General features: G+C 34.3%; 1 protein-coding gene and 1 pseudogene across 1 annotated transcript in view; one reads left to right on the forward strand and one right to left on the reverse strand.

The window, feature by feature from the left end:
* Positions 1-202: 202 nt before the first annotated feature.
* The window catches only part of HAT1 (histone acetyltransferase 1), a 102,272-nt gene continuing 76,976 nt past the window's right edge, over positions 203-25,498 (reverse strand). The window contains exons 9-11 of the mRNA XM_074215713.1: positions 23,899-24,050; positions 20,258-20,374; positions 203-2,968 (exon numbers count right to left, since the gene is read on the reverse strand). Of these exons, the coding sequence (XP_074071814.1) occupies positions 2,801-2,968; positions 20,258-20,374; positions 23,899-24,050 (437 nt within the window). The 3' untranslated portion in view covers positions 203-2,800. The remainder of the gene's footprint in view (positions 2,969-20,257; positions 20,375-23,898; positions 24,051-25,498) is intronic.
* Positions 6,773-10,356, forward strand: LOC141507750 (programmed cell death protein 5 pseudogene; annotated as a pseudogene).

Consider the following 25,498-nt stretch of genomic DNA (forward strand, 5'->3'; position numbering starts at 1 on the left):
CCTTAATGATGATAAGGAACTAAAGAGAGACACATTTATGATCTATGATTCCTCATACATTTAAAAATTCCCATATGTATGGCTTTGATCTTATTAGTAATGCTTGCAAGTACTATTTTCCATTAAAGTTTCATTTCCCCCATATTTATTTTTAAGTATTATAATTCTTTTTTTTTTAGATTTTTGCAAGGCAGATGGGGTTAAGTGGCTTGCCCAAGGTCACACAGCTAGTTAATTAAGTGTATGAGGCCAGATTTGAACTCAGGTACTCCTGACTCCAGGGCTGGTGCTCTATCCACTGCACCACCTAACCACCCCAAGTATTATAATTCTTAATGTAAGCCAATATTTTTCCCTAAGTTCTTCATTGTTTACAGTAAGTCACTAAATCTCATGAATACTTTTTCATATTTTCCCAGCTCTAAATTTTGTGCCAGCATATTAAATATATTGCTATTAATTTGACAAACATTTATTAAATGCCTATTAGACATTTATGGTTATAAAGACAAATGAAACAGTCCCTGACCTCAGTAAGTGGATAGTTTAAAGATTTAATGTTAGAAACAATGCTTTTATTCTCAAAACTATGTTCTTCTCCATGACAGTTATTTTTTCTTTGCAATCCCCAGCTCTGCTGGAAGTCATGGGTAGAATTTATAGTCATAAAATTCATGAAATTAACTACAACAAAGGAAAAAACTTCAAGGTGACTATAAATACAGATAAAATGTTGATATATCTCTGAGCATCTATATAAAAGACAGCATGGTACAGCAGAAGTGCCAGATTTACACTGGAGTCACTTCACTGGAATTCCAACTTTGCTTAATGGTATTACTTAGTTTATCACTTAACCTCTTTTGAAACTCAGTTTCTATATCTGCACAATCTGGGGAATGAGCTATTTATCCATGGCCAGAAAGCAAAATCTAGCTCACTACTTCTTTATACAGTGCCATCTACAAATGGTTTTAACATTCAAATACAAGAAAACTTTTAAAAATGTGAGTCATTCAGTTTGCCAACTCCAGCTGTGAAATGATGATGAGTCTATGAATTGAATCTAACTTAGTCTGTTTCATTGGTTAAGTCCCTAAACATTTTCATATTTCCAAATTCCAAACTTCAGCATGGTATAGCACAGGGCTGTCCAACCTTTTAAAAGTGCTTATTGAAACAGACAGTACATTTTGATTTGCCATTTTAATGTGAGAGCTCTGCAGTATCTGGGCTTTGTTTACTAAAGCACTTAGTAAACCGACTAGGGGCTGCATAAAAAAAAATTGTACTGCTGGTTGCATTTTGGTTTAGAGGAAAGAGGACTAGATTTAGATGCAAATGTCCCTGGAATTGAAAACCCAGATTTGCAGCTTAATGCCTCTGACCGGGAAATTCCTCTCTGGGTCTCAGTATCCTCATCTATAAAACCAAGGGCTCTTCCCGCTATGTGGGACCAATAATTAAAGATCTTTACAACTGTTTCTAGAGCCAGTTAAACTCTTTTGGGTAGTTAGAGCTGCTTATTTTCTTGCTACAAAAATACAGGTTCAAATAAGTAGGACTTTGGTCAACTGTTACTGTATTTGTTAGCTCCAAGTAAGTCTACTAAATTTTTAGCCAAGAAAACATTTTGGGAAAGGTTTGCATTTTCCAAAAATTCAATTAAAAAACTAAGCAAAACAAGATGAGAAGAATGGTAAGTAAAATAAGACATAGTGAGGAATTTTCTTTTTACTTGTACCCTCCATCACAGGAGTATATGGGAAGACCTAGGATCAGGCAGTCTTGTCCTTTGACTTTTCCTTCCACACATAAGGAGTTTTAACAAGCTATTTAAAGGCACCTGATAATTCTAATCCACCAACATGGAAACATTTAATTTTTCCCCTAATATAGTTTTGGGATAGAAGAAGTTATTAGTCCTTTTGCATCGTTCTATTAAAATCCCTAAATCTCAAAATAGAATCAGCTGAGCAAAAGAAAAAAAAATGACATAGTACAAGATAACTGGAAAAGAAGCATAGAGAAACCTGATTTTCTAGTTCCACAGTGGTAATGATGATGATGGTGGTGATGATGTTTGTCCTCTGTTCTAAGAAGATGATGATACCATGACAAACACATGAATTGGATTTGAGTGAGGTGGTGCTATACTAAATCACCAGTCTCATTTTCTCAACTCTGGGGTCATTTTGGATCCAGTGGTCAGATATGAATCAGGACAACTGGAGAAGGCCTTGGAAGTGAGGCAGTCAGAATGAAGTGACTTGCTCAAGGTCACACAATTCTTAAGTGTCTGAGTCTGAATTTGAAGTCAGGTCCTCCTGACTTAGGGCCAGCACTCACTCTATCCACTGCACCATCTAGTTACCTCATTCTAGAGTATAATACCCTAGAAGAAAATATGTAATTAGTGTTCAAGAATATTTATTGCTGTGTACTATATTCCTTATTTTGCTTGGTCCCTTCATTTAAGGGAATACTGTGTTATTACAACCTGACAATTTCAAGTTAGCATTTAAAATGCTTATTTAAGAAGGAAGAAAAATGGCAGTGATGGGTATTTCATAAACTACATCTGTGGTTTATTAGCAGTGAGTGCTCCTAGAATACAAACAAGGTCCTAGAATTTATAATCCCAAATCCACTAGAAGAAAATTTTCAAATAAAGGGAGAAAAAAAGAGCTTTTAATGTAAATACAAGTGTCACTTAAGATTTCTCAATTAAGAAGCCATTACAGGTGTTTCACAGCACAACACAGAAATTTAAAATATCCTGTACAGAAAGGTTTATTCTTTATGCTTGGGCAAGTCGTTCTATTATCCTCCTGTAGTCTGAGACAAGTTGCTGGAAACTTTCCTCCAACTGTTCATGTTGCATGCTTATATCTATTTGGTTCATCTGGTTTGTCAGCTCTTCAGGCCTGAGGCATCTTCTCATCTTGGCAAGATCTCTCTGCTTTTTCTGGGTAGAAAATAAAATTATCTGTTAGGGAAAGTCAACAGCTTATTTACTTAAATCTATGTAACTTTAACAGTAATCTCCAATGTTAAAAGCAAAATAACTGTGGTGTAAGTACTGACTCTGGAGTCAAGAGGACCTTGTTTCAAATTTCACTTCTACAATGCTTACTGTGTGACCTCAGGAAAGTCAATTAATCCCTAAGGTTCTCAGTTGCCATACCTATAAAATTTCCCTTGCAATTCTAGATCTGAGTCTATTAGTTATAAGAGTAAATATTGTTAATGCTGTAGTTTTCTGTTCTTGCTGTCCACAGATGAAATTGTGGGATAAAATTGCATAAACAAATACAAAATCTGTGTTATGTTCAAATTGTTCTCTACTATATCAATCATAGTTGGAAGAAATCATCCCCCCCCCAAAAAAAAGTTGCAGCAGAATTGACTGTAATCTGAAATAACTCTGGAAAAATATGATGCAGTCGGATTGTAAAAGGCTCTGAATGCCAAGTTGAGAGGTTACTATTTTATCCTTAAGACAATAGGGAGCCATTGAAGAATCTTGGGCAGAGGAGTGACAAGGACAGACTTGCTGAACTTTAGGAGGATTATCTGGTTAGCTAGGTGGACAAAGATTGAAAAGGAAGGGACTGAAAGCTAGGAGAATAAATTAGAAGGATATTTCAATTTTCCAGGTGAAAAGTGATAAGACCTTGAACTAGGATGGTAGTCAACTGATTAGAAAAGGGATTGGATGTTGTAGAAGCAAGTGACTGGATCACTGGAAATAAGGTAGTCTGGACAGTAAAGTTCCAAGGGAAAAGATAATGAGTTCCATTTTGGTCATTCTGGGTTTGATGTGCCCATGGGATACCCAGGTAAAGAACAGTTATGCAAATAAGCTTAATGTTAAAAGCAAAAACTATAGTTCTATTACTAGTATTTCACCTTCAGCTAATTAAGAGTTACTTTAGGAAAAATCCTAAACTAAAAGTATAATGGAAGATTTGTATACTTCTGTATTAAGATTATTTTCCCTTAAGCTTTCATACATATATATTCCTTCCATCCCCAATTTTTTTTTGTTGTTTTTGCAAGGCGATGGGGTTAAGTAGCTTGCCCAAGGCCACACAGCTAGGTAATTATTAAGTGTCTGAGGCTGCATTTGAACTCAGGTCCTCCTGACTCCAGGGCCAGTCCTCTATCCACTATGTCACCTAGCCACCCTCCATCCCCAATTCTTATGCATCAATTAAGGAAATACAGATCTGGTAAATTTAGTTCTTAAGTCATAATTGAAGTATAATTAAATATTAACTAAAATCATCATGAAAATGAATTCTAAAACTTCCCTATTATCTTTATTTTACTCTATCTATTCAAAGTGACTGTTTGACAGTGCAACAGTATTCTATGCCATAAATCACCCAATCACAAAGGCATTTGTTTAAATAGTAAGTAAATTCCATAAGAAAGCTGTTTCTCAGCTTCCCAATTTCACCAAAAGCAAAAAACCCTATCACATTCATTTTATATTTAAAATATTTAATGGCTCAATTTCACCATATGTAGTCTCCATCATATGAATATGTATTCCTTTTAGAAACTTTAAAGAGGTTTTTAATTCACATTGAACTTATTTATTCAAAAGCAATTAATTATTTTGTGATTTTTTACAATCAGTTTTAGGCTCACAATCCATATGACTGGCTATTATATCAAAATTCATTCCTTATAAAGACAGTGAAAAGAAAAAAAAGTTATTTTTTTCCAGATTCTTAGTTTCATAAAGATCCAAAGTAACAGAAAAAGTCCTACCTTCCTCAAAAATACATACAAATATTTTTATGGCTTAGTATATAAGCACTGATATTATAATACCAGAATATAATAAAAATGATTTTTAAAAACTTTATAGCCTTCAAGCAGTTTTAATAATAAAAAATTTGTTTTTGATGAACTTCCAGTAAGTAGGTATACAGCTATACTTAAGCTAGCAAAATTGAAAAATATTCTTGTAAATTTAATATTAGCCTGTCTACTAAGTTACATTTTAAAAATTATATTTCAGGGGACTATCAAATCATTTCCAATGTATTGAATTGTTTGTCAAAAAAAACGGCCTCAACTCACTTAACTCATAAAAGGTTTTACATTTCAATTATTTCACCACTACCATTCTGGTACAAATATGAAAAAATACTGCAAAATTTCATGTTTAAATGATAAAGTGGAAAGAAAACTGACTGGGGTTTGAAAATGTGGGTTAAACTCTATCATAATGCTTAGTATCCAGCTGACCTTGAATAAGTTACCATATCCCTATGTCTGTTTCCTCATCGATAAACTGAGGATGCTGGGCTATAAATGAATTTTGAGGTCCCTTGTAGCACATGACCTATGATCCCATACATTTACACTGCCAAAAAAAAATAGAAGTAGCTCATTAGAGGATAAGATATCTTGGGCACAAAAAAAGAAAAAATATATTACTTAAGAAAATGACTTTACATAGCCTATCTAGTTCCAAAAATACATGGTTGTTTAAGCAACATAAATGCGTTGTCTGTATTGTAAAGATTTGCCCATGGGGGGAATCACACATTAAATCTTAATGCACAGAAAAGTAAATGTGAATGAACAGAATAATATGCACTAGAATAAAGATATGGTCTGGACCTGTAATTTCATGGGTTCCTGTGGTTGATATGGAAATCCTACCAATACTTGTTGGTACCTTCTCTTGCCAATGTCACTGAGAGGTTATGCAATTTACTCAGGGTCCCACAGTCAGTAGGTATCAGAGAAAAATTTAAACGCAAACTTTCCTGGCTTTGAAGTGGCTTTCTCATAACAATATCATTCAAGACTAAACTTATATCAAAAGTGAGACTCTCCATATTTAAAAAAAAAGCCATTCCCCAGTTGACAAATGGTCAAAGGATATGCAAAGGCAATTTACAGATGAGATCAAAGCAATCCATAGCCATACGAAAAACTGCTCTAAATAATTAGTTATTAGAAGGAATGCATATTAAAGCTTCTCTGAGGTACCACCTCACACCTCTCAGACTGGCCAATATGACCAGAAAGGATAATGATCACTGTTGGAAGGGTTGTGGTAAATCTGGGACACTATTACACTGTTGGTGGAGCTGTGAACTCATCTAACCTTTCTGGAGAGAAATTTGGAACTACGCCCAAAGGGCAATAAAAATGTGCATACCCTTTGATCCAGCAACACCACTACTGGGTCTATACCCTGAAGAGATGATGAAAAAGGGTAAAAACATCACTTGTACAAAAGTATTCATAGCAGCCCTGTTTGTGGTGGCAAAGAATTGGAAATCAAGTAAATGTCCTTCAATTGGGGAATGGCTTAGCAAACTGTGGTATATGTATGTCATGGAACACTATTGTTCTGTTGGAAACCAGGAGGGATGGGAATTCAGGGAAGCCTGGAGGGATTTGCATGAACTGATGCTGAATGAGGTGAGCAGAACCAGAAAAACACTGTACACCCTAACAGCGACATGGGGGTGATGTTCAACCTTGATGGACTTGTTCATTTCTTCAGTGCAACAATCAGGGACTCCATCTGCAATGGAGAATACCATCTGTATCCAGATGGAAAAAAAAACCGTATCTTATTGTCTGATCTTATTATCTCTTATACTTTATGTTTCTTCCTTAAGGATATGATTTCTCTCTCATCACACTCAATTTGGATTAATGTACAACATGGAAACAAAGTAAAGACTGACAGATTGCTTTATGTGGGGGGCAGGGGAGGGAAGATTGAGGGGGGAATTGTAAAACTCAAACAAAATCTTTAATGAAAGAAAAAAAATTTAAAATAAGGTGAGACTCTCCACATCCAGACTCAATTCCCATTTATATGACAGGTTGTGTGGTAGGTAGTGCACACGGGAAAAGCATCAAACTATCAAAAGCCCTGAATTCCTGCCCTATCTCTACTATTAATTAGCTGAACCTTTGCACAAATCACTTATGCTTTCTGGGACTATTTTCTTAGAAGGGAACTGAATTTAGTCATCTCCAGAACCCTTCTAAGTTTGAAATATCTTTATGCATTCATTACATAGCTGAACTGTTACAGGAAGCTGTTAAAACTTTGTATGACAGAAGCTCGTGTGGAGTCGAGGCGCCTGGGTCCTGGCTGCTGTGCTGCCAGCCCGCCATGGTGGACGAAGACCTGGAGGCGCTGAGGAAGCAGAGGCTGGCCTGGCTGCAGGCCAAGCACGGGGATTCTTCTGGTGACCCAGCCCAACAGGAAGCAAAACACAGGGAAGCAGAGATGAGAAACAATATTCTAGCTCAAATTCTGGATCAGTCTGCATGGGCCAGGTTAAGTAATTTAGCACTTGTAAAACCAGAAAAGGCTAAAGCAGTAGAGAACTACCTCATACAGATGGCAAGATACAGACAGCTGAGTGGAAAGTTTTGGAACCAGGGTTGATAGAAATAATTGAAAAAGTAAGCCAGCAGACAGAAAAGAAAATAACAGTTAAGTTCAACAGAAGAAAAGTAATGGATTCTGATGAAGATGAATATTAAAATCTAATGTTTAGACTCATAAATTTGAAAAATTTCTAGAAAAGATAATACTTGGCAAAAGTGAAGATCTGACTAAATGGTAATTTTGTTTTCTGTATACATTTTGAGAAAGAGGGGCAAATAAAAAAGACTTGTTTATGTAAAATAAAAAAAACTTTGTATGAGCATTTGTTTCTATTGAATCAGCATCCTTTGACCACATTCAGATCCTGATCACAGTCTAGGCAGCAGGCCCCCCCCCCCCCCCCACCTCAGCCCCGTGGCAGAGGAGTGCATTTGTGGTCTTTCACAGAGCAGGAGGGCAGTCAGAGTTTTACATATGGAGATCCTTGTGGGGGGTCCCCAATAATACTCAAAAGCTCAGGAAACACCCCAAAACCGGGCACAGGCTGAAGAAATGAATAAACAGAAAAAAAGAACACCCTTGAGAAACACACTGTCTATGAATCAGCATCATGCCTCCTCCCACCACTGCCTCATTAAGGAGAATCATCTCCACTATTCTGTTTTTGGAAGATTTTTGGGCAAGTCCTTACCCTCTTAGTCCTGTTTCCTCATCTTTAAAGTGAAAAGGTTGGAATACAGGGTTTTTAAGGGCTTTTTGAGTTCTAAATCTATTATTTTTGAACTATGTAAATGGAAATCCTTCCAAAGGTAAACAGAGCAAATCTCAATGCTACGATTTAAACTTGTTCACCTTGATTTAAACCTTTATAAACACGAAGAAAAAATTTACCATCCTCTTAAGTTTGACTATGCCAATTAAATCACTACTTCAAAATTTTTCTGGTAAACTCTTCCTTTTAGCCCTTTTTTCTGTTCCTTTAATAATTTTTGCTTCTTTTAGCTGAGCCTCCATTTTTTTTCTCATTTTAAAGTGAGGTGAAAATCTTTTAAATAGGTGTCTAATTAGTACAATACATAATAAAAGAGATTTCCTGGTTCTTCTATTTCTTGCTAGAGTTCAATCCTCTCTTTGCAAGGAGGCTAAAACTCAAGACAGGATAAATATCCTGCCTAATGTCACTTTTAAGCACTTCTGCAAACTCTAGAGTTCTAATATGAATACTTTTTTTTTACAAGGCAGTGGAGTTAAGTGACTTGCCCAAAGTCACACAGCTAGGTAATTATTATGTGTCTGAGACTGCATTTGAACTCAGGTCCTCCTGACTCCAGGACTGGTGCTCTATACACTGCACCACCTAACTGCCCCTTATAAATACTATTATAATCAGTATCACCAACACAATTTTCTAATTCCCTAATGTTATCATATAAGTTCTAGTAATTTATAACCCTCAAGTTGCCTTCTTCCCAGTTTATGTTTCGGTGACCTTAAATTAAATATAAAAGACTAAATATCAATCTTTGCTGAATCCAATTTTGTTCAGATTTTTTCCAGTTGGTCCAGATCATTCAAATGTTATTTGTCTTTAGTATTAATGAGTTATTAATTTGACACAATCATCATCAAAAAAATCTGAAGATTTATTGAATTCTTTCCCTATATGCCATCAAAATACTGAAAAAAAAATTATGTTCCTCAATGAATGACACTTTTGAGCACATCAGGAATCAATTAAAATCCAGTTGTTCAATTAACAAGTTGTTCATATATATGTAGCAGAACAATAAGAAACATGATAAAGCCTGGATGTTAATTGAGTTGGTTCATGAAATAGTGGACATCCCCCCTTTTCATTAAGAGTTCTTTAAGCAAAAGCTGGATTAATATTTATCAATGTTGAATAGAGAATTCTCATTTAAAAAGAAGGTTTTTATTTAATATTTACTGAACTTTCTAACTCGTGTCAATTATGAATTTTTATAAACAGGAATTGAATTTTTATAAATAGGAAGTAATTCTTAATTTCAAGAACCTTTTAATTCTCATGTCTACAATTCTAGCTCTAACCCCAAATAACTTCTAACCTTTCAAAAATTCTTTTGAGAACAAATAATCTGTCATGTTTTACCCACTTAATTATGAGGAATTAGAAAACTGAAAATGCAGGGCATGTCAATTGACTATGATTGGTACTTTAAAATTCTAACATTATGAAATATCTACTTGTTTCAAAACCATAATAAATATAAAGATGTGAATTGATCATAGCAAAATCAGAACTAAGAAATATGTTGAATTCTAAAATAGTTTTTAAGGTAATACAGTTTTTTATCATCTCTAATTATACACTCTAAAGAAAAAAGTATAAGAGGGAAACAGGTTCCTCTCTTTAGAGTCAAAAGGTTTCACATTACAAATTATTATGGAATTAGTAAAGTTTTATAGGTTTTATTTAGACTATGGAATTAGTAAAGTTTTATAGGTTTTATTTAGACTAGTATAGAGATAAGAAATAAAGGACATCAATGGTCTACTTTTTCTGATCTGTTCCTCCTTTACTTCATAATACAAGTTTTCTGTTAACTTTCTCTCCCTGCTTTAATCTTCAACTTGCCCTTTATTCTCCTAAAGCCTTAGGTTCCAGAACTCACATAACATTTATCTTCAATCTCTTTCATATCTTACATATGTTATCAATTCTTGTCAATTAAACCTTCGCCCTCCATTCTATTCCCACTACCACCACACTGGAATATTGTAATAGCTATAACTTATAACCCTGCTTCCAAGTATCCTAAGTACTCCTAACTACAATATTTTCTACATAGTGCTGCCAAATGAATTTCCTAATTAGAAAATTCAGATAATCATTCTTCTGTTTAATAACCTTAAATAGTTCACTTTTCCACCTTAGAAAACATGATCCACCACTGCCCAAATGAGGAAACTGAAGCTGAGAGAAAGTAAATGACTTATCCACAGTCTATAACTAACATAAATTAAATCCATGCTCTTTCGAGTCTCTGAATCTGGCTCCAACCAAGTTTTTCAACTTTATATTAAACCATTTCTATTCATATATGCTAAGCTATATTAAAGTGGGTTACTATTTATTAAAATTTATTCTGCTCTTTCCTTTGTCTATGAACTTTTCTCCATGCCATTCCCTCTACCTAACCTGACCATAACTCAAATTTCTCACTGTTGAGTCCTTCATATATTTATACAATGAACTCAGTAACTGGCTTCTATATAAAGCCATCTAGTTTAATCTCACCAGAAAAATCATCCAGTAACTACTTGAACATATCTAGCAAGAGAGAACTTACTACTTGTCAAGGCTTATTATTACACTTCTGGAGAGTTCTTTATTAACATATAAAATAAACCACTCAAATATTTGCCCTCATTCACTCTGATTTTCTGACTTGATTATATTGTAAATAATGCTTTTTTTATAGTCCCTTTCATCTTTTCTGTTCCTTTTGAATAGGGCATACCCTTCCAGAGCCATTTGAGCCCATTTCAGAAAGCTTCAATAATCTAGTGAAGTTGACTGATGCAAGGTAAGGGAGAAGACCAAGGAGAACAATTTAGACAATAACTTTTAAATTCAAATAACTGAAAAATTTAAGAACTCAGGTAAAATATCTTCTTTAAAAAATCTGAAAAACTTAAGAACTGGGGGCAGCTAAGTGGTACAGTGGCTAGAGCACCAGCTCTGGAGTCAGGAGTATCTGAGTTCAAATCCAGCCTCAACACTTAATAATTACCTAGCTGTGTGGCCTTGGGCAAGCCACTTAATCCCACTGCCTTGCAAAAAAAAAAAAACCAGAAAAAGAAAAAGAAACTTAAGAACTCAGAACAATACAATAAAACTAACCATTCCAGTAAAGAAACACCCTTCTTCTTGATCAAGAGGTGAGTATCAGGGTACAGAATGAAACACATCTTTTCTGGATGTGGTAAACATAGGAATTTGTTTTATTTGATTATGCATATTTGTTATAAAGGCTTTTTGATTTTTTCAATAGAAGAAAGGGAGAGAATATTGCTTTTTCTTAATTGAAGAAAAATTGTAATAAGTTCAAGAAGTTCACTTGAGTAATATATAAATTTATAAGGGATAATTAAGTAAATTTTTCAATAAAGATGTTAGGAAAGATACTTGTTGATATCCTCGTCATTAAGGATGATTACAATGCTAATCATGGACTATTAACTTACCTATAAGGGCTTAACAATTTACAAAAAACTTCCACTGTTTACTTTTTCAAAATCCTTTCATTTCTCTTACCTTACAGAGACCATCTGACTGCTATGGCATGAAATTTATTAGGCTTGGCGCAAACTAGAGTTTCAAAATATTTAAAAGAACTCCTTGGACAGTCTGGTTTGTAAAATCTACTTTTCTGAAGAGGCGGCTAGGTGGCGTAGTGGATTAAAGCACTGACCCTGGAGTCAGGAGTACCTGGGTTCAAATCCGGTCTCAGACACTTAATAATTACCTAGCTGTGTGGCCTTGGGCAAGCCACTTAACACCATTTGCCTTGCAAAAAACCTAAAAAAAAAAAAATCTACTTTTTGATTTGGAAGTACATAGCACTTCTTGAAGCCTTGGAATTGAATAAAATGTTTGAATATTTTAAACACTTTTCCCTTATAATCTTGTTTTGATTTTTTAAAAAAATTAACAAATATGCCCATTTATATTACAAATAAAGGGTTTAAAGTAAAAAGGTAACATTCCATCTGGTTTCTACCTATCTTATGTTTAATTGAGATTAATTATAATTAGAACAATGTCAACAATAACTTTCAAATATACTAAAGAAACTTTTTGGTTTGTAGATTTTTTTGATAAGAAATTCATGTTTTGAAGAAAATGATGCTAAAACTCAGTCAAGATAAAAGCTATCCTTGAAAAACAATGTACAAATAACTGGAAGAATTTTATATATATAAAAAAAATTGGTTGACAAATTAAACAGACCTTGACCAAGGAAAAAAACAGAAATAGGTCACAGCCCTAATCTAATGGCCCAAATCAAATGAAGAATAATACTAAACAGCCTTAAAGTGACAGAAGGATATGTATTCATCTTAGTGTCAAACTTCAATCAACAGAAAGAGATTTGGGGCTTCAAAAATTCAGAAGCTTCACAGGTCTATGAAAAAAAAACTTTCTAAGGATTAAGAATGAATGATTCTAAATCTGCTTAGTATTAGTTTAATTCCTTAAGGTTGTGGAAGAGCCATGATTATTTTCAGAATCTTCTGCAAGAGTGAAAATAGTTAATATTTCTAAAGGACTTCAGGCTTTAAAAAGTACCATCTCTATTCTACAAGGCAAAACACACAAATGTTTCCACACAACAGACTCAGAGGCAATGACTCAGAAAGATTAAGTGATCTGCCCACATAGCTAAGAGGTATCAGTGTTAAGAATCTTGAAGTGAGCAATCTTCATAATTTAGCTAATAGTCTCCTATTTTTTTTTGTATCAATTCTTTTTAGAAATGACAAGTGCCAGGGCAGCTAGGTGGCACAGTGTATAGAGCACCGGCCCTGGAGTCAGGAGACCTGAGTTCAAATCGGGCCTCAGACACTTAATAATTACCTAGCTGTGCAGCCTTGGGCAAGCCACTTAACCCCATTGCCTTGCAAAAAAAAAAAAAAAAAAAAATGACAGTGCCCTGGATATTCTGAATTAGGGGGAAGTTAATGATTGATTATGTAAATGACCATCACTGTGTCCATGTAATAAAGCTTACTTTTTTCTATCAGTATCTGATACTACCCAACACTTGAAAAGACTTGTTTTGTTTTAAACTGGACCTGAGATTTTAATAGACCTAAGGAATTCCCTACAGAAAAATGTTTCCATACATGTAAATCAAGGATTAGTCAACTTGAAGAATTAAAGAGTTTCCTGGTGCACTGACAAGTTATACAATTGTCCCGGGGTCCCCAGGCCCCCTCTGACACATATATGTCAGAGGTGGGACCTGAGGCCAATCTTGATACACTATACAGTACTGCCTTTATGCATGATGAGTTATATTTAGAAAAGCAAAGCAAAAGGAAACACTGACACTTCCAAAAGATAGCTTAGCCAATCATGTAAGATTGTCTTGAAATTACTAAATTAACCCCTTGAGAAACTAGAGTAAAGTTATTAGATAATGGCCATTTGGGCACTTGATACAGCTTTAAGTGATACTTTGTTGCAGGTTAGCACCATGCCTATTTATAAATGCCAAAGATAACTAACATGAATTTTTGGTACTTGTGAGTTATCCCAGATAAAATGAACTAAGTGATTTAAAAGATTTTTTAACAACCAAAACCATGGCTGATATCACAAGCACAATAAACCTTGCAAAAAATATCAATAGCACATGCTTGTCGATATATGTAATACAGCTATGTAATACAAGTGTTAGATATAATGTACATATTGGGGGCAGCTAGGTGGCGAAGTGGATAAAGCACCAGCCCTGGAGTCAGGAGTACCTCAGTTCAAATCCGGTCTCAGACACTTAATAATTACCTAGTTGTGTGGCCTTGGGCAAGCCACTTAACCTCATTTGCCTTGCAAAAACCTAAATATATATATATAAAATGTACAGAACAAGGAGGTGATGGTCCTAGGCTTCATTAAAGCTATTTTGTACAGAGCAAGAGGTTATATGGTTCCATTATACTCTGCCTTAGCTTTAAAAAGTCAAAGTCTCCCACTGCAACCAGGGTCACTTCCAGTTGTCCTAATCCATATCTTGCCATTAGGCCCAGATGGCTCCAGAGGAAAAAGTAAAGCTGGTGACTTTGCAGAGCCCTCCTTCACTTAAATCCAATTCACTTGCATGTCACAACCTTACCTTCCTGATATCATGGTCTTTTTTGAGAATAAACAACAGCCTTAGTCAGATCAGATATGGAGATTGTCTAATTCTGGGCAATACATTTTAAGAAAGACAATGACAAATTAGAATTTAACGAATACAGGGTAACCAGGACAATGAGAGGATTTTAAAAATGTGTTATAGGGGAACTGGATGAAGGCAGAGGGGATGTTTCATCTAAAGGCAAAATGCGATGGTTGATAGTTTTCTTCAAGTTGTCATGTGGAAGAGAGAACATATTTGTTTTGCTTGATCTCTAAAGTTGGAACTTGAAACAAAGGATAAAGAAAAAAAGCCATATTTAGTAGTTTGGGATGAGAAACAAATTTCCTTCCCTCCCTTCCCTTATATCTTACCACCTCCAGCTATGATCTCCAGAAATTCACTATTCTGCAAGATGAATTCAACTCTAAATCATACCTCCTCAGATAATTTCTCACCCTAGCTACAGGACTTCATCATTCCCCGGAGACAGGTTCTCTCCACTACCCCTTCTGCTTCTTTTAATGTGCTATCTCCCCACTAAACTGCCCTCCTTGAGGGCAGGGATTATTTGTTCTACACCTTGCTTAGTACAGTGCCGGGCACATGGTGTTGTTTTCTTTCAGTGATGTCCAATTCTTCATGACCCTGTTTGGAATTTTTGGGGGCAAAGACACTGGAGTGTTTTGCCATTCCCTTTTCAAGGTAATTTTACAGATGACAAAATTGAGGGCAACAGGGTAAAGTGACTTGCTCAGGGTCACAGTTATGAAGTATTTGAAGCTGAATCTTTCTGATCCTAAGCCCAGTGCTCTCTAATTTACCACTAACTTCATCTGGCAAATATACAGTACTTAATATATGTTTATTGAGTCTAACTCTATTTGATCCCAGAATCATAAGGAATCACTGGAATTTACTCAACAGAAGAATCATATGGTCAGATTGGCTAGAATCATTCCTTTCTCCTGGACACAAGCTTCACACTAAAGCTTTTGAATCATTGCTTTCATCTGGCTTCCTTTCTAATTGTTTGATAACTTCTTATTATTTGTCCTTTAATTCTGGGTGATGCCTACAGTTCTGTCCCAAACTCTTTTTCTTACCCCTTACATTTTTATCAACTCCCAGATTCTCCATAGAGATAACACCAAAACTTACACATCCAACTCTAATCTCTCCTGAGCTCCAGTTCCACATCATTTGTTTTCTGGACATTTTCAACTGGATATTCCATAAGTATCTCAATGAACTTTAGTTTGATCTTGCTAAGTTTCAACTTTCGTCTTTATATTGAAGGCATTATCATCATTCTTCTAGATTCATCCAGATTCATTTCCTCTGAATCTTCCACAACTTTAGTTACTTCCCCTCCCTATAATCCATCAGTTACCAAGTTTTGTTGTGAAAGTTAAACTGACATGTCTTCAAACTTCTTTTCACTTTTTTTGGCCACCAACTTAGTCCAGGCCTTCATCATCTCTTACCTGGACTACAACAACAACTTCCTAATGAATCTCCCTTTCCAATTAGTCTTTCCAAGCTACATTACCAAACAGCTGCCCAAATAAGTATAGGTCTGATCATATCACTTTCCTGCTCAGACTCCTCAGATGACTCCCTATTACTTCCTGAAATGATAAACTCAAGAGTTTGACATACATATCTTTTAGTCTAATACTACCCTTTTAGATGTTTACTTCACACATTTCCTTTTCATGCATACTATGATTTAACCAAAATAGACTACTTGTTATGACCCAAACTGAGAACTCTAATTCTTGCCTTTTTGTCTTTTCACAGGTTATCCAACGTGCCCAAAGTATATTCCTTCTTTCACCTTTACCTCTTGTAACTTACCTTCAAAGCTCAATCTAGATGTCATCTCCAATGGGAAGTCTTTTGAAGCCCCCTTAGTTGTGACTGTTCTCAACCTCCTACAGTTATATTGTTCTTATTCATGCAAATGTTGTATCATTCCAAAAGAATGTAAGCTACTTGAGGGCAAGGGTTTTTTAGTTTTGTCTTTATATCCCCAGTTCCTAGGACAGTATTGCAGGCCTTTTAATAAATGCCTACTGAGTAAAAAAATAGTGAAGCAACTGATGACTTGTAACTACAGTTAGGGAGCAGCAAGGTGGTACAATGGACAGAGCACTGGCCCTGGAGTCAGGAGGATCTAAGTTCAAATGTGACCTTAGACACTTAATAATTGCCTAGTTGTGTGCCCTTGGTCAAGTCACTAAACCCCATTGCCTTAAAATAAATTAAAACAAAACAAAACAAAACTTACAATTGCAGATGGACCAAAAGATCTCACATTGTTAGCTGGTGCCTGTCTCTAACTACTTGCTGCTTTCTCTCCTCTCTTCCTCAGGTCAGGCCTTAACACAGTATTCCTTTCTGTCTCTTTTACTTGATGCAGCTCAGAAAGAAAAAAAAGAGAGAAGAGAAAAAAGTACCTGCCACATGCCAAGATCCAGGGGAGAGTTTTCCCAAGTTAGATCAGAGTTCCAGAGGCAATTAAATTATTCTTTTTTTCTAGTTTAGCTCCTTGGTCCCCCCCCCACCCAATTGTACAAAATGACTCGGGGCTTTAACTGATATTTGCCTGGAGCGGTTTTTTGCATCCTAACTCCTTGCTGGAAGCTTCTCATAAAGGCCAAAGCTTTTTTACTATCTCAATCTACAAAAATTGAAAAACACAATGGTGCCATACTAATTAAACTACCAAAAATTATTTTATTGAGTTAAAAAAAAAGAAACTAAATTCATATTATGAGAGAACAAAAAAGTCAAGAATATAAAGGGAATTAATGAAAAAAAAAAAGGAATGGAAGATGCCCTAGCCATGACATATCTAAAATCATATTATAAAAAGAGGTATTGATTAAGAAATAGAATGGTGGATCAGTGAAGTAAATTAGGTGCATAAGAGACAGCAGTAAATGACTATAGTAATCTGCTGTTTGATAAACCCAAGACTGCATCTGGGATAAGAACTCACTCTTTAATAAAAACTGCTGAGGAAGCTGGAAGATATCGCAGAAACAAGGCACGGACTAACATCTCACCCCCATACCAAGATAAGGTCAAAATGGGTTCAAGATTTAGACATAAAAGGTGATATGATAAGTTAATTAGGAGAACAAGGAATAGTTTATCTGTTAGATCTATGGAAAGGGAAGCAGTTTATGACCAAAGAAGAGATTAGGAACATTATAAAATCAAAATGGGCAATTTTGATTACATTAAATTGAAAAGTTTTTGCACAAATAAAACCAATGCTATCAAGATTAAAAGGGAGACAATACATTTTTATAACTAGTGCTTCTGACAAAGGATTCATTTTTAAAATATATAGAGAACTGAGTCAAATTTATAATGCAAGTCATTCCCCAATTGATAAAATGGTGAAAGGATATGAAAAAGCAATTCTCAGATGAAGAAGTTAAGCTATAGTGATATGAAAAAATGCCCTAAATCGTTTATTTGAAAAATGCAAATGAAAACAACTCTAAGGTACCACTTTACACCTATCAGATCAGCCAATATGAGTAAAAAGGAAAATGATCAATGTTGAAGGGGTTGTGGGAAAACTGCAACACTAATACATTGTTGGTGGAGGTGTAAACTGATCCAACTTTTGGAGAAAAATTTGGAATTATCCCCAAAGGGCAACAAAACAGCACATACCCTTTTGATCTAGCAATACTACTGCTAAGTCTGTATCCCAAAGAGATAACCAAAAAAGGGTAAAACCCCCCACATGTTTATAGCAGCTCTTTTGTGATGGCAAAGAGTTGGAAACCGAGGGGATGCCCATCAACTGGGGAATGGCTGAACAAATTGTGGTACATGAAAGGGATGGAACATTACTGTTCAAAAAGAACAGAGGGATAGGATTTCAGAAAAGCTTGGAAAGAACTGATACTGAGTGAAATGAGCAGTATCAGAAGAACACTGTACAAACTAACAGCAACATGGGTGATGATCAACTATGATGAACTTCTCCATTTCAGCAGTACAATAATCAAAGACAATTCTAAAAAACTTGTGATGGAAAACACTATCCATATCCAGAGAAGGAACTACGGAGTTTGAATGCAGACAATTTTAAAAGTAATCTTATTATGTATTATGGTTTCTTTCCTCTTTAATGGGTTTTTTTTCCCTGTTTCAATTTGATTCTTCCTTCACATGATCAATTTGGATTTATGTTTAACATGGTTCTACATGTATTACCTATATTAGATTGCCTTCTCTCAGGAGGAGGGGGAGGAAGAAAAGGATAAAAATGTGAAACTCAAAACCTTGCAAAAAAAAGACTGCTGAATATTACTGTGCATGTTTTGGAAAAAATAAAGAAAATAATTTTTAAAAAAGTGGAATTTTAAAGACCAGTTTTTAAAATATCATGGTGCAAAGTCAAAAGAATCACCGGAGATGCTCCATAATAGTTCATTGGACTTCTCACTCTGTTTCTTAGCTTTGACATGTACTGAGAGCAATCTTTCTGCAGGTTCTGAAGTAGATCTTTCAATCTTCATAAACGATTCAAAGTCACCTTTAGCTAAATTCTCTTTATTTTTAGGAACAACATCAGACTATAGCTCCTAAACCAATAAAGAATAATTTCAAAAGGTTACAATACACATGTCAATACATAATATCAATTTTAGTTAATTCTAATATTAAAGTGAACTCAATTATTCTGAAATATGCTTGAAAGAATTGTGACAAAGAAATACTTCTTTGATGTTCTTTATGCATTTACTTTTTAAAAGTAAATTAAATAAGTTAATTAATAGACTCAAATTATAACTTCCACAAGTAAGATACACAATAGATAATCATCCTTATGCTATGAATAATAAAGAGGTAAATAATGAAACACAACCTACTAAGATTTAAAATTGCCATAAAACAGAAAAACTATGCATATACTCAGACCAGTTCTTTGCCAAACACCATCATGGCAATTCTTCAGTTATTCCAGTTGCTCAGATGCTACCAATTTTTTTCATCTCCTTGTCACACTTTCCACATAGAGTTTAGAAATGAAAGAGGACTAAAGGCAAAAAGAAGATAGGACAAAAATGTGGGAGGAGGAAGGGGATAAAGCTACCTTATTTTTTAGTTAGTGGCAGAAAAAGGGTTCTATTAATACAGTAAAGAAAAAGCATACTAAAGAACAGGAAAAATGTAGAAGACGTGAAGGTAGAAAAAAGTTTGACCACAAGTTCTGGTCCTTAAGGTTTTTCTGGATGCATAAAAGTGAAAGAAAAAGCTACTATGTGTGAATTTATCCTAATGACACATACTTTAATTAACAAAAATAGTTTACACATTATTTAAGCAAAACATTTTTTAAATTTAAAAGTAGGGGCGGCTAGGTGGCACAGGGGATAGAGCACTGGCCCTGGAGTCAGAAGTACTTGAATTCAAATCCAGTCTCAGACACTTAATAATTAACTTAATAATTACCTAGCTGTGTGACCTTGGGCAAGCCACTTAACCCCCACTGCCTTGCAAAAAAACAAAACCTTAAGAAAAAATTGAAAGTAGTACAGAAATTTAAATCATTCTAGAGCTTTTCTGGGCAAGTCAAATAAAAAGTAGCAGGATGGTTTAAACTCTCCTATAAATTATATCCAATAATATTTTTTTCTTGACCTTTAAATACTGAATTATTGCTATTTTTCAGTCATTTCAGTTGTGTCCAACTCTTCACGACCCCTTTGGGGATTTTCTTGGCAAAGATACTGGAATAATTTGCCATTCCCTTCTCCAACTCATTTTAAGATGAGGAACTGAGGCAAACAGAATTAAAAGACTTGGCCAGGGTCACACCCAAGCCCAGATCTGAACTCACGAAAATGAGTTTTCCTGTTTCCAGCTTGGCATTCTAGCCATTTCACCACCTAGATACTCCAAATATTGAATAGGACACAACATTTCAAGTTAAAACTAATTATACCTTATATGGACCAATTAATCTTCTTTTTATGTCCAGTCTATAGCCTCTGGATTGTTCAGCATCACCCATGTCAGTCACACGTAATCGGAGAATTTCATAAACTCGCCTAGCATGTTGCTGATAAATTAAAAAAAAGAAAAAGCAACATGAATTTTTTTAAATTCTTGAATACACACACGTCAAGGATTCATCAACTAATCATAAAACATTCTGTTTTTAAAGAAATTTGAATTTTTGCTATGTTGTCTATTCTATTAAAATATTAAAGACATTAAAATATCAACACTGTGAAAACTTGAAATAATTTATCTTTAATCAGTATAAAGCAAAACAAAACAGCAACAAAAAACCCCAACCTTGTGTAAAAAAATTTGCAAAGTCTTAAATTACTTAAAGAGCTATGGTTTACATCCATTGTGCCTACTACAAATAACTTTTAGGGGCAGCTAGGTGGTGCAGTGGATAGAGCATCAGCCCTGGAATCAGGAGGACCCGAGTTCAAATGTGACCTCAGACACTTGATAATTACCTAGCTGTGTGACCTTGGGCAAGTTATTTAGCCCCATGGCCTTACCAAAACAAAACCCCAAAACAAAACAAAACACCACCATATAACTTTTAAAGATAATCTAATCTCTTCTGGTTTCAATTTTTAACATTACTTGTTAAGGTACTTATTTAAAAATAATTTTAAAAAATGAGATTAAAAAAAGGAAGACTTTCACCAGTCCTGGAGTCAGGAGTATCTGAGTTCAAATCCGACCTCAGACACTTAACAATTACCTAGCTGTGTGGCCTTGAGAAAGTCACTTAACCCCATTGCCTTGCAAAAAAAAAAAAGGAAGACTTTTTCCCAATTCACACTAGAGTACCAAATCATTCCAAATTAGTAAAATTTATTTTTAATAATGATTTTCCCACCATTTCTCTATTACTTCTTTTTTTAAAAAATTAGGATTTTTAAGGCAATGTAAAGAATGTCTTTAGTTCATAGAAAAGTTCAGAATCTTTTGTACAAAACTTCCCCAAAAGTAGCTCTACAAATACAGGTTATAATTCTTGTAAACATGTTGGGTATAAAATGATCAGCATTTGTTTCAAAATAGAATCAGAACATTCTTTTTTACAAGCTACCATTCTTCTAAGGAGTCCCCATTATAGTCACAAAACTGCCCCCTCTCCAAGACTAATGCTATGAATGCTTCCAATACAGATTTCCACTAGAAGTAGTATTTTGAATATATAACATTAAAAAATACCAAATTTTTTAAAAGATACTCGTCCTTTATATTTGTTTGAGATCTTTTTTATTGGGGGGGTTTTTTGGGGGGGCAAGGCAATGCTGCCCAAGGTCACACAAATAGATAATTATTAATTATTAAGTTTCTTGAGGCCAAATTTGAACTCAGGTCATCCTGACTCCAGGACTGGTAATATATCCACTGTGCCCCGAGATCATTTTTAATAAAGGAAAGCATATCTCTTAAAAACTAATACAGAATATATATCTACTTAAACAAAGATTTTCAATTTCTTTCATTTTTTGGTAACTGTTCTGGCAATGATGGACGAAGATGGCCAACCAATTTGGGGATGAAATCTCTTGATTAAAAGTCAAGTCCTGAATTAGGAAGGTTTGATATGACTTGCCCAATTTAGGCTTCAGTTTATTGCTGTGAATTTATTTAATGACAGATCATTGTGGGAAAAGATAGCACAAATAGTAATATTTTACTAAAAATTCTGTAGTAGATATCTAAATATTGATGGAAAGCTAACTTTTATTTAACAATATTAAAACTCTTCATCATCGGGGTGGCTAGGTGGTGTAGTGGATAAAGCACCGGCCTTGGAGTCAGGAGTACCTGGGTTCAAATCGGGTCTCAGACACTGAATAATTACCTAGCTGTGTGGCCTTGGGCAAGCCACTTAACCCCATTTGCACTGCAAAACAAAAAAAACCCTAAAAAAAAAAAAAACTCTTCATCATCAAGCTTAGTGTATCATATCACATATAACTTCTCTTCTCTATTCCTGTATTTCATCTAACTTTCTAGGATCTCCTGAATTATCTTGGTGGCTCTATCTTGCCAGGGATCTTTTTCTGCTTAATCTCAGCAAATGAGGTATTTCCTTCTTGCTCTCCCCTTTCCCCTTTTCCCATATATATAAGCAGAACCATTTTTTCTTCTTTCTTATTTTATTGTCCCTTGTCTTTGAAGATCTCTGCCAGGACCCTTCAAACTACAAACAATGAGTCTATAATAACTTTTCTAGTAACTTCCTAGAGGACAAGGCTTATAGTAGACTGACTGAAGTACACTGATAGTCTGAAGAATAGGAGAAAAATCTCTGGTTATGCTTACAGGTTGTATCTGATCAATCTTTCCATCAAAAAATGTGCTTGCATATCATAAACTAATTAAAAGACTGGAATTCTAAACATCTCAAATCTTCAAATTGAAAAAATTAATAAAATATCTAATTGAATTATCTATCATCAATATATTTATCGTTAGAAAAAACCTAATCATATTTACTAGCATTCTAGCCCTAATTATGGCCTCCAGAAGATTCAGAAATTAAAAACATAAGAAGTACAACTATTAAAGCTGATATTTACATATTTTAATGCAATTCTGTAATAAATTATCTCTTATTTTCTTATGCAGTAATTGCCTCCCCAGAACCCTAACATTCATTCTTTATTCCTCTCAAAGCCAAAATTTATGTCCACAAAGGTTTTTTGACTATTATTAATAGTATATTCTCTGGTCCCAAACTCCAGTCACACAAAATGGGAACCTCATTGACTAACAGTTAAGCCAAAGACTCCTAAAAATTTCCTTTTATAGGACAAAATTCAATACTTTAAAACAAGGATGAAAGGAAGAAAAAAAAACTCAGCCAGTTCCCATGCTAAAACATCATTGTTCATTTCTACACTAATGTATTCATTGCTAAAATGTTAGTTTGCTTTCATATTGACAAAGACTAAAAATGATTCTCATTAAATTGTCAAGCCAAAACCAAATTTAAATAAGTTAGCTATTTTAAAACAGAAGAAAAATAATTAGGAAATCATAGGGGGAAATATTTTTTTGAGCACTGAATTATATGCATTTCTTAAATATTTGCATGCCTCTATGAATGATGAAGGAATGACACCATTATACTTCATGAACTAGTGTTCATAACCACTGCCAGAAAAGAAATAGTATATGAAGGCTACGTTGAGGCTTTTGGATATTTTTGAAGGATGAATATGTTGGTACTGGGAAGAATTTAAATTTTTCTTTTCCTTTAGTAGTTTACAAAACATTTGCCAAGGTGATATCTTTTGGAAGGGACAAAGGGGCTCCCTAGCTCCTGCTCCAAATCCTTTCCACCTAAGCAGGGGTATAAATGCCATCATAAACTTAAGGCATCTCTTAGAACATTCTTTCTTGCTGAAGTAGTTCTATTTTGTAATACTTAAAAACTGTTTATATTATAACTGCTGAAGAATGTCAACTTCTGCCAATAATGTAGTGATAAAATGTTAAACATTTTCAAAATTTTGTTATATACTTATCAGTATCTAAATAAAAATTTTTTGTTTATAAAATTCAAGACTACTTGTCTACAATAATTTTAAATACCTTGTTTATTTTGAGCTTCTGTTGTGCTTCTGTTACCATATCTTGACTGAATCCTTGCATTAACTTCTCTGGTGAAAAGCAGGGCAGATCTTGGCAAAGCTTCACAAGAACAAAATCTCTTAGTTTCACATAGTTTTCAGATGGATCTTCAGCTAAGAAAGTAAAGTCAAAATGACAACACATTCACTCAAAATAATTTATTTTTATTTTGACGATACACATAATCTAGTTTAAAGGTTTATAAGAATATAAAAGGCATAAAATAACTGGGTTTTGAAATACTTCTTACAAACTACAATTGTGTTTAAGCAGCAAAATTTCCCAATTTAGCTAATATTAAAACTTTAATCCTTTCTTTATAAATCTATGTAATACTCATGACCTAAGTGTTAGTCTTTTAAAATACTACCTCATGTCACACTGCTGTCAGAAGCTGTCTCAGTTTTCATACTCACTAGACTAAAAACATAAAAGGCAAACCACCAAGTAGACATAGAACAGCCATTTCAGAGGCAGCCATTCACTAATACATGCCAAGTAAGTTAATTAATTTTAAATTCTGTAATTTATACACCAGGAAAGTTGGTTTACTTTTGTTTGATCTCATAAAACTGACCAGCTTATGACTACATTTACAATACAAAAACACTATCCCATAAAAATTATCAAATTTTTAAAAAACTGAAACTGTTCTATTCAGCATGGGAAAACAATTATTTAAAGATGACAAAGTAATGACATAATAGCACAGGAAAAATTGTATTATACTGGAATGTGAGTATTGACCACATGGAAAACATATTTCCTCCAGTTTGGTGGCTAGCACACATCTGGCATTCAGCTTAATAATACATTCACATCAAAGATTTCTATGTTTAAAGAAGATAACATGGCAATCTTCAAATTTTCCTTCTAACACAAATATCCAACACATCGAAATATCAACTATCTATCTCTAATTCACAGAATTACTGATTCACATGTTACTACATAACTAAATCTTCACAGTGCTCTGCAGACTGGCACTAAGTTTTTGGCATTTCAGTTTTATATATCATTCTATTATCTCTTACCCAAACTAATACTCACAAATTGTTCCATTCTATCTGTTATTTCTTTTATGATGCTTAGCATTATTTTAAGAAGTGTTTTATTTTTTTACTTTGTTTCTTAGTTCTATAGAATAGGATGAAAGGTATTTTTCAAATGTGTTGCTATACTCTGCACACATCTCTAAAATATATTTCTAGCAGGACATGAGCTATAATATTCCTTCAACAATTAATGAAAAAAGTGTGAATCTGAACCAGTAGTCAAAAGGCTACAATTTTAATCATGCAATCACCCGATAAAAAACTTTTATCATCAAGCTACTGTCACTAGCAATTGAGGTTTTTCCCCCTCTGGCATTAAAAACTTTAAAAGGGTCTAAAATGTATAGGGAAGAAGGAAAGGGAAAGCAGGAAAAGAGAGCAAAGAAACAGTAGTTTCAAAAGAAGTTACTCTAAGTGCCAAATTAACTCCTTGAACTTCAACATCAAGTTATGCAAATTCTAAATGTTTTTAGAACAATGTACATGTGTATATATATATATATAAT

The sequence above is a fragment of the Macrotis lagotis genome, chromosome 1, assembly GCF_037893015.1.
Source record: "Macrotis lagotis isolate mMagLag1 chromosome 1, bilby.v1.9.chrom.fasta, whole genome shotgun sequence".
NCBI classification, from domain to species: domain Eukaryota; kingdom Metazoa; phylum Chordata; class Mammalia; order Peramelemorphia; family Peramelidae; genus Macrotis; species Macrotis lagotis.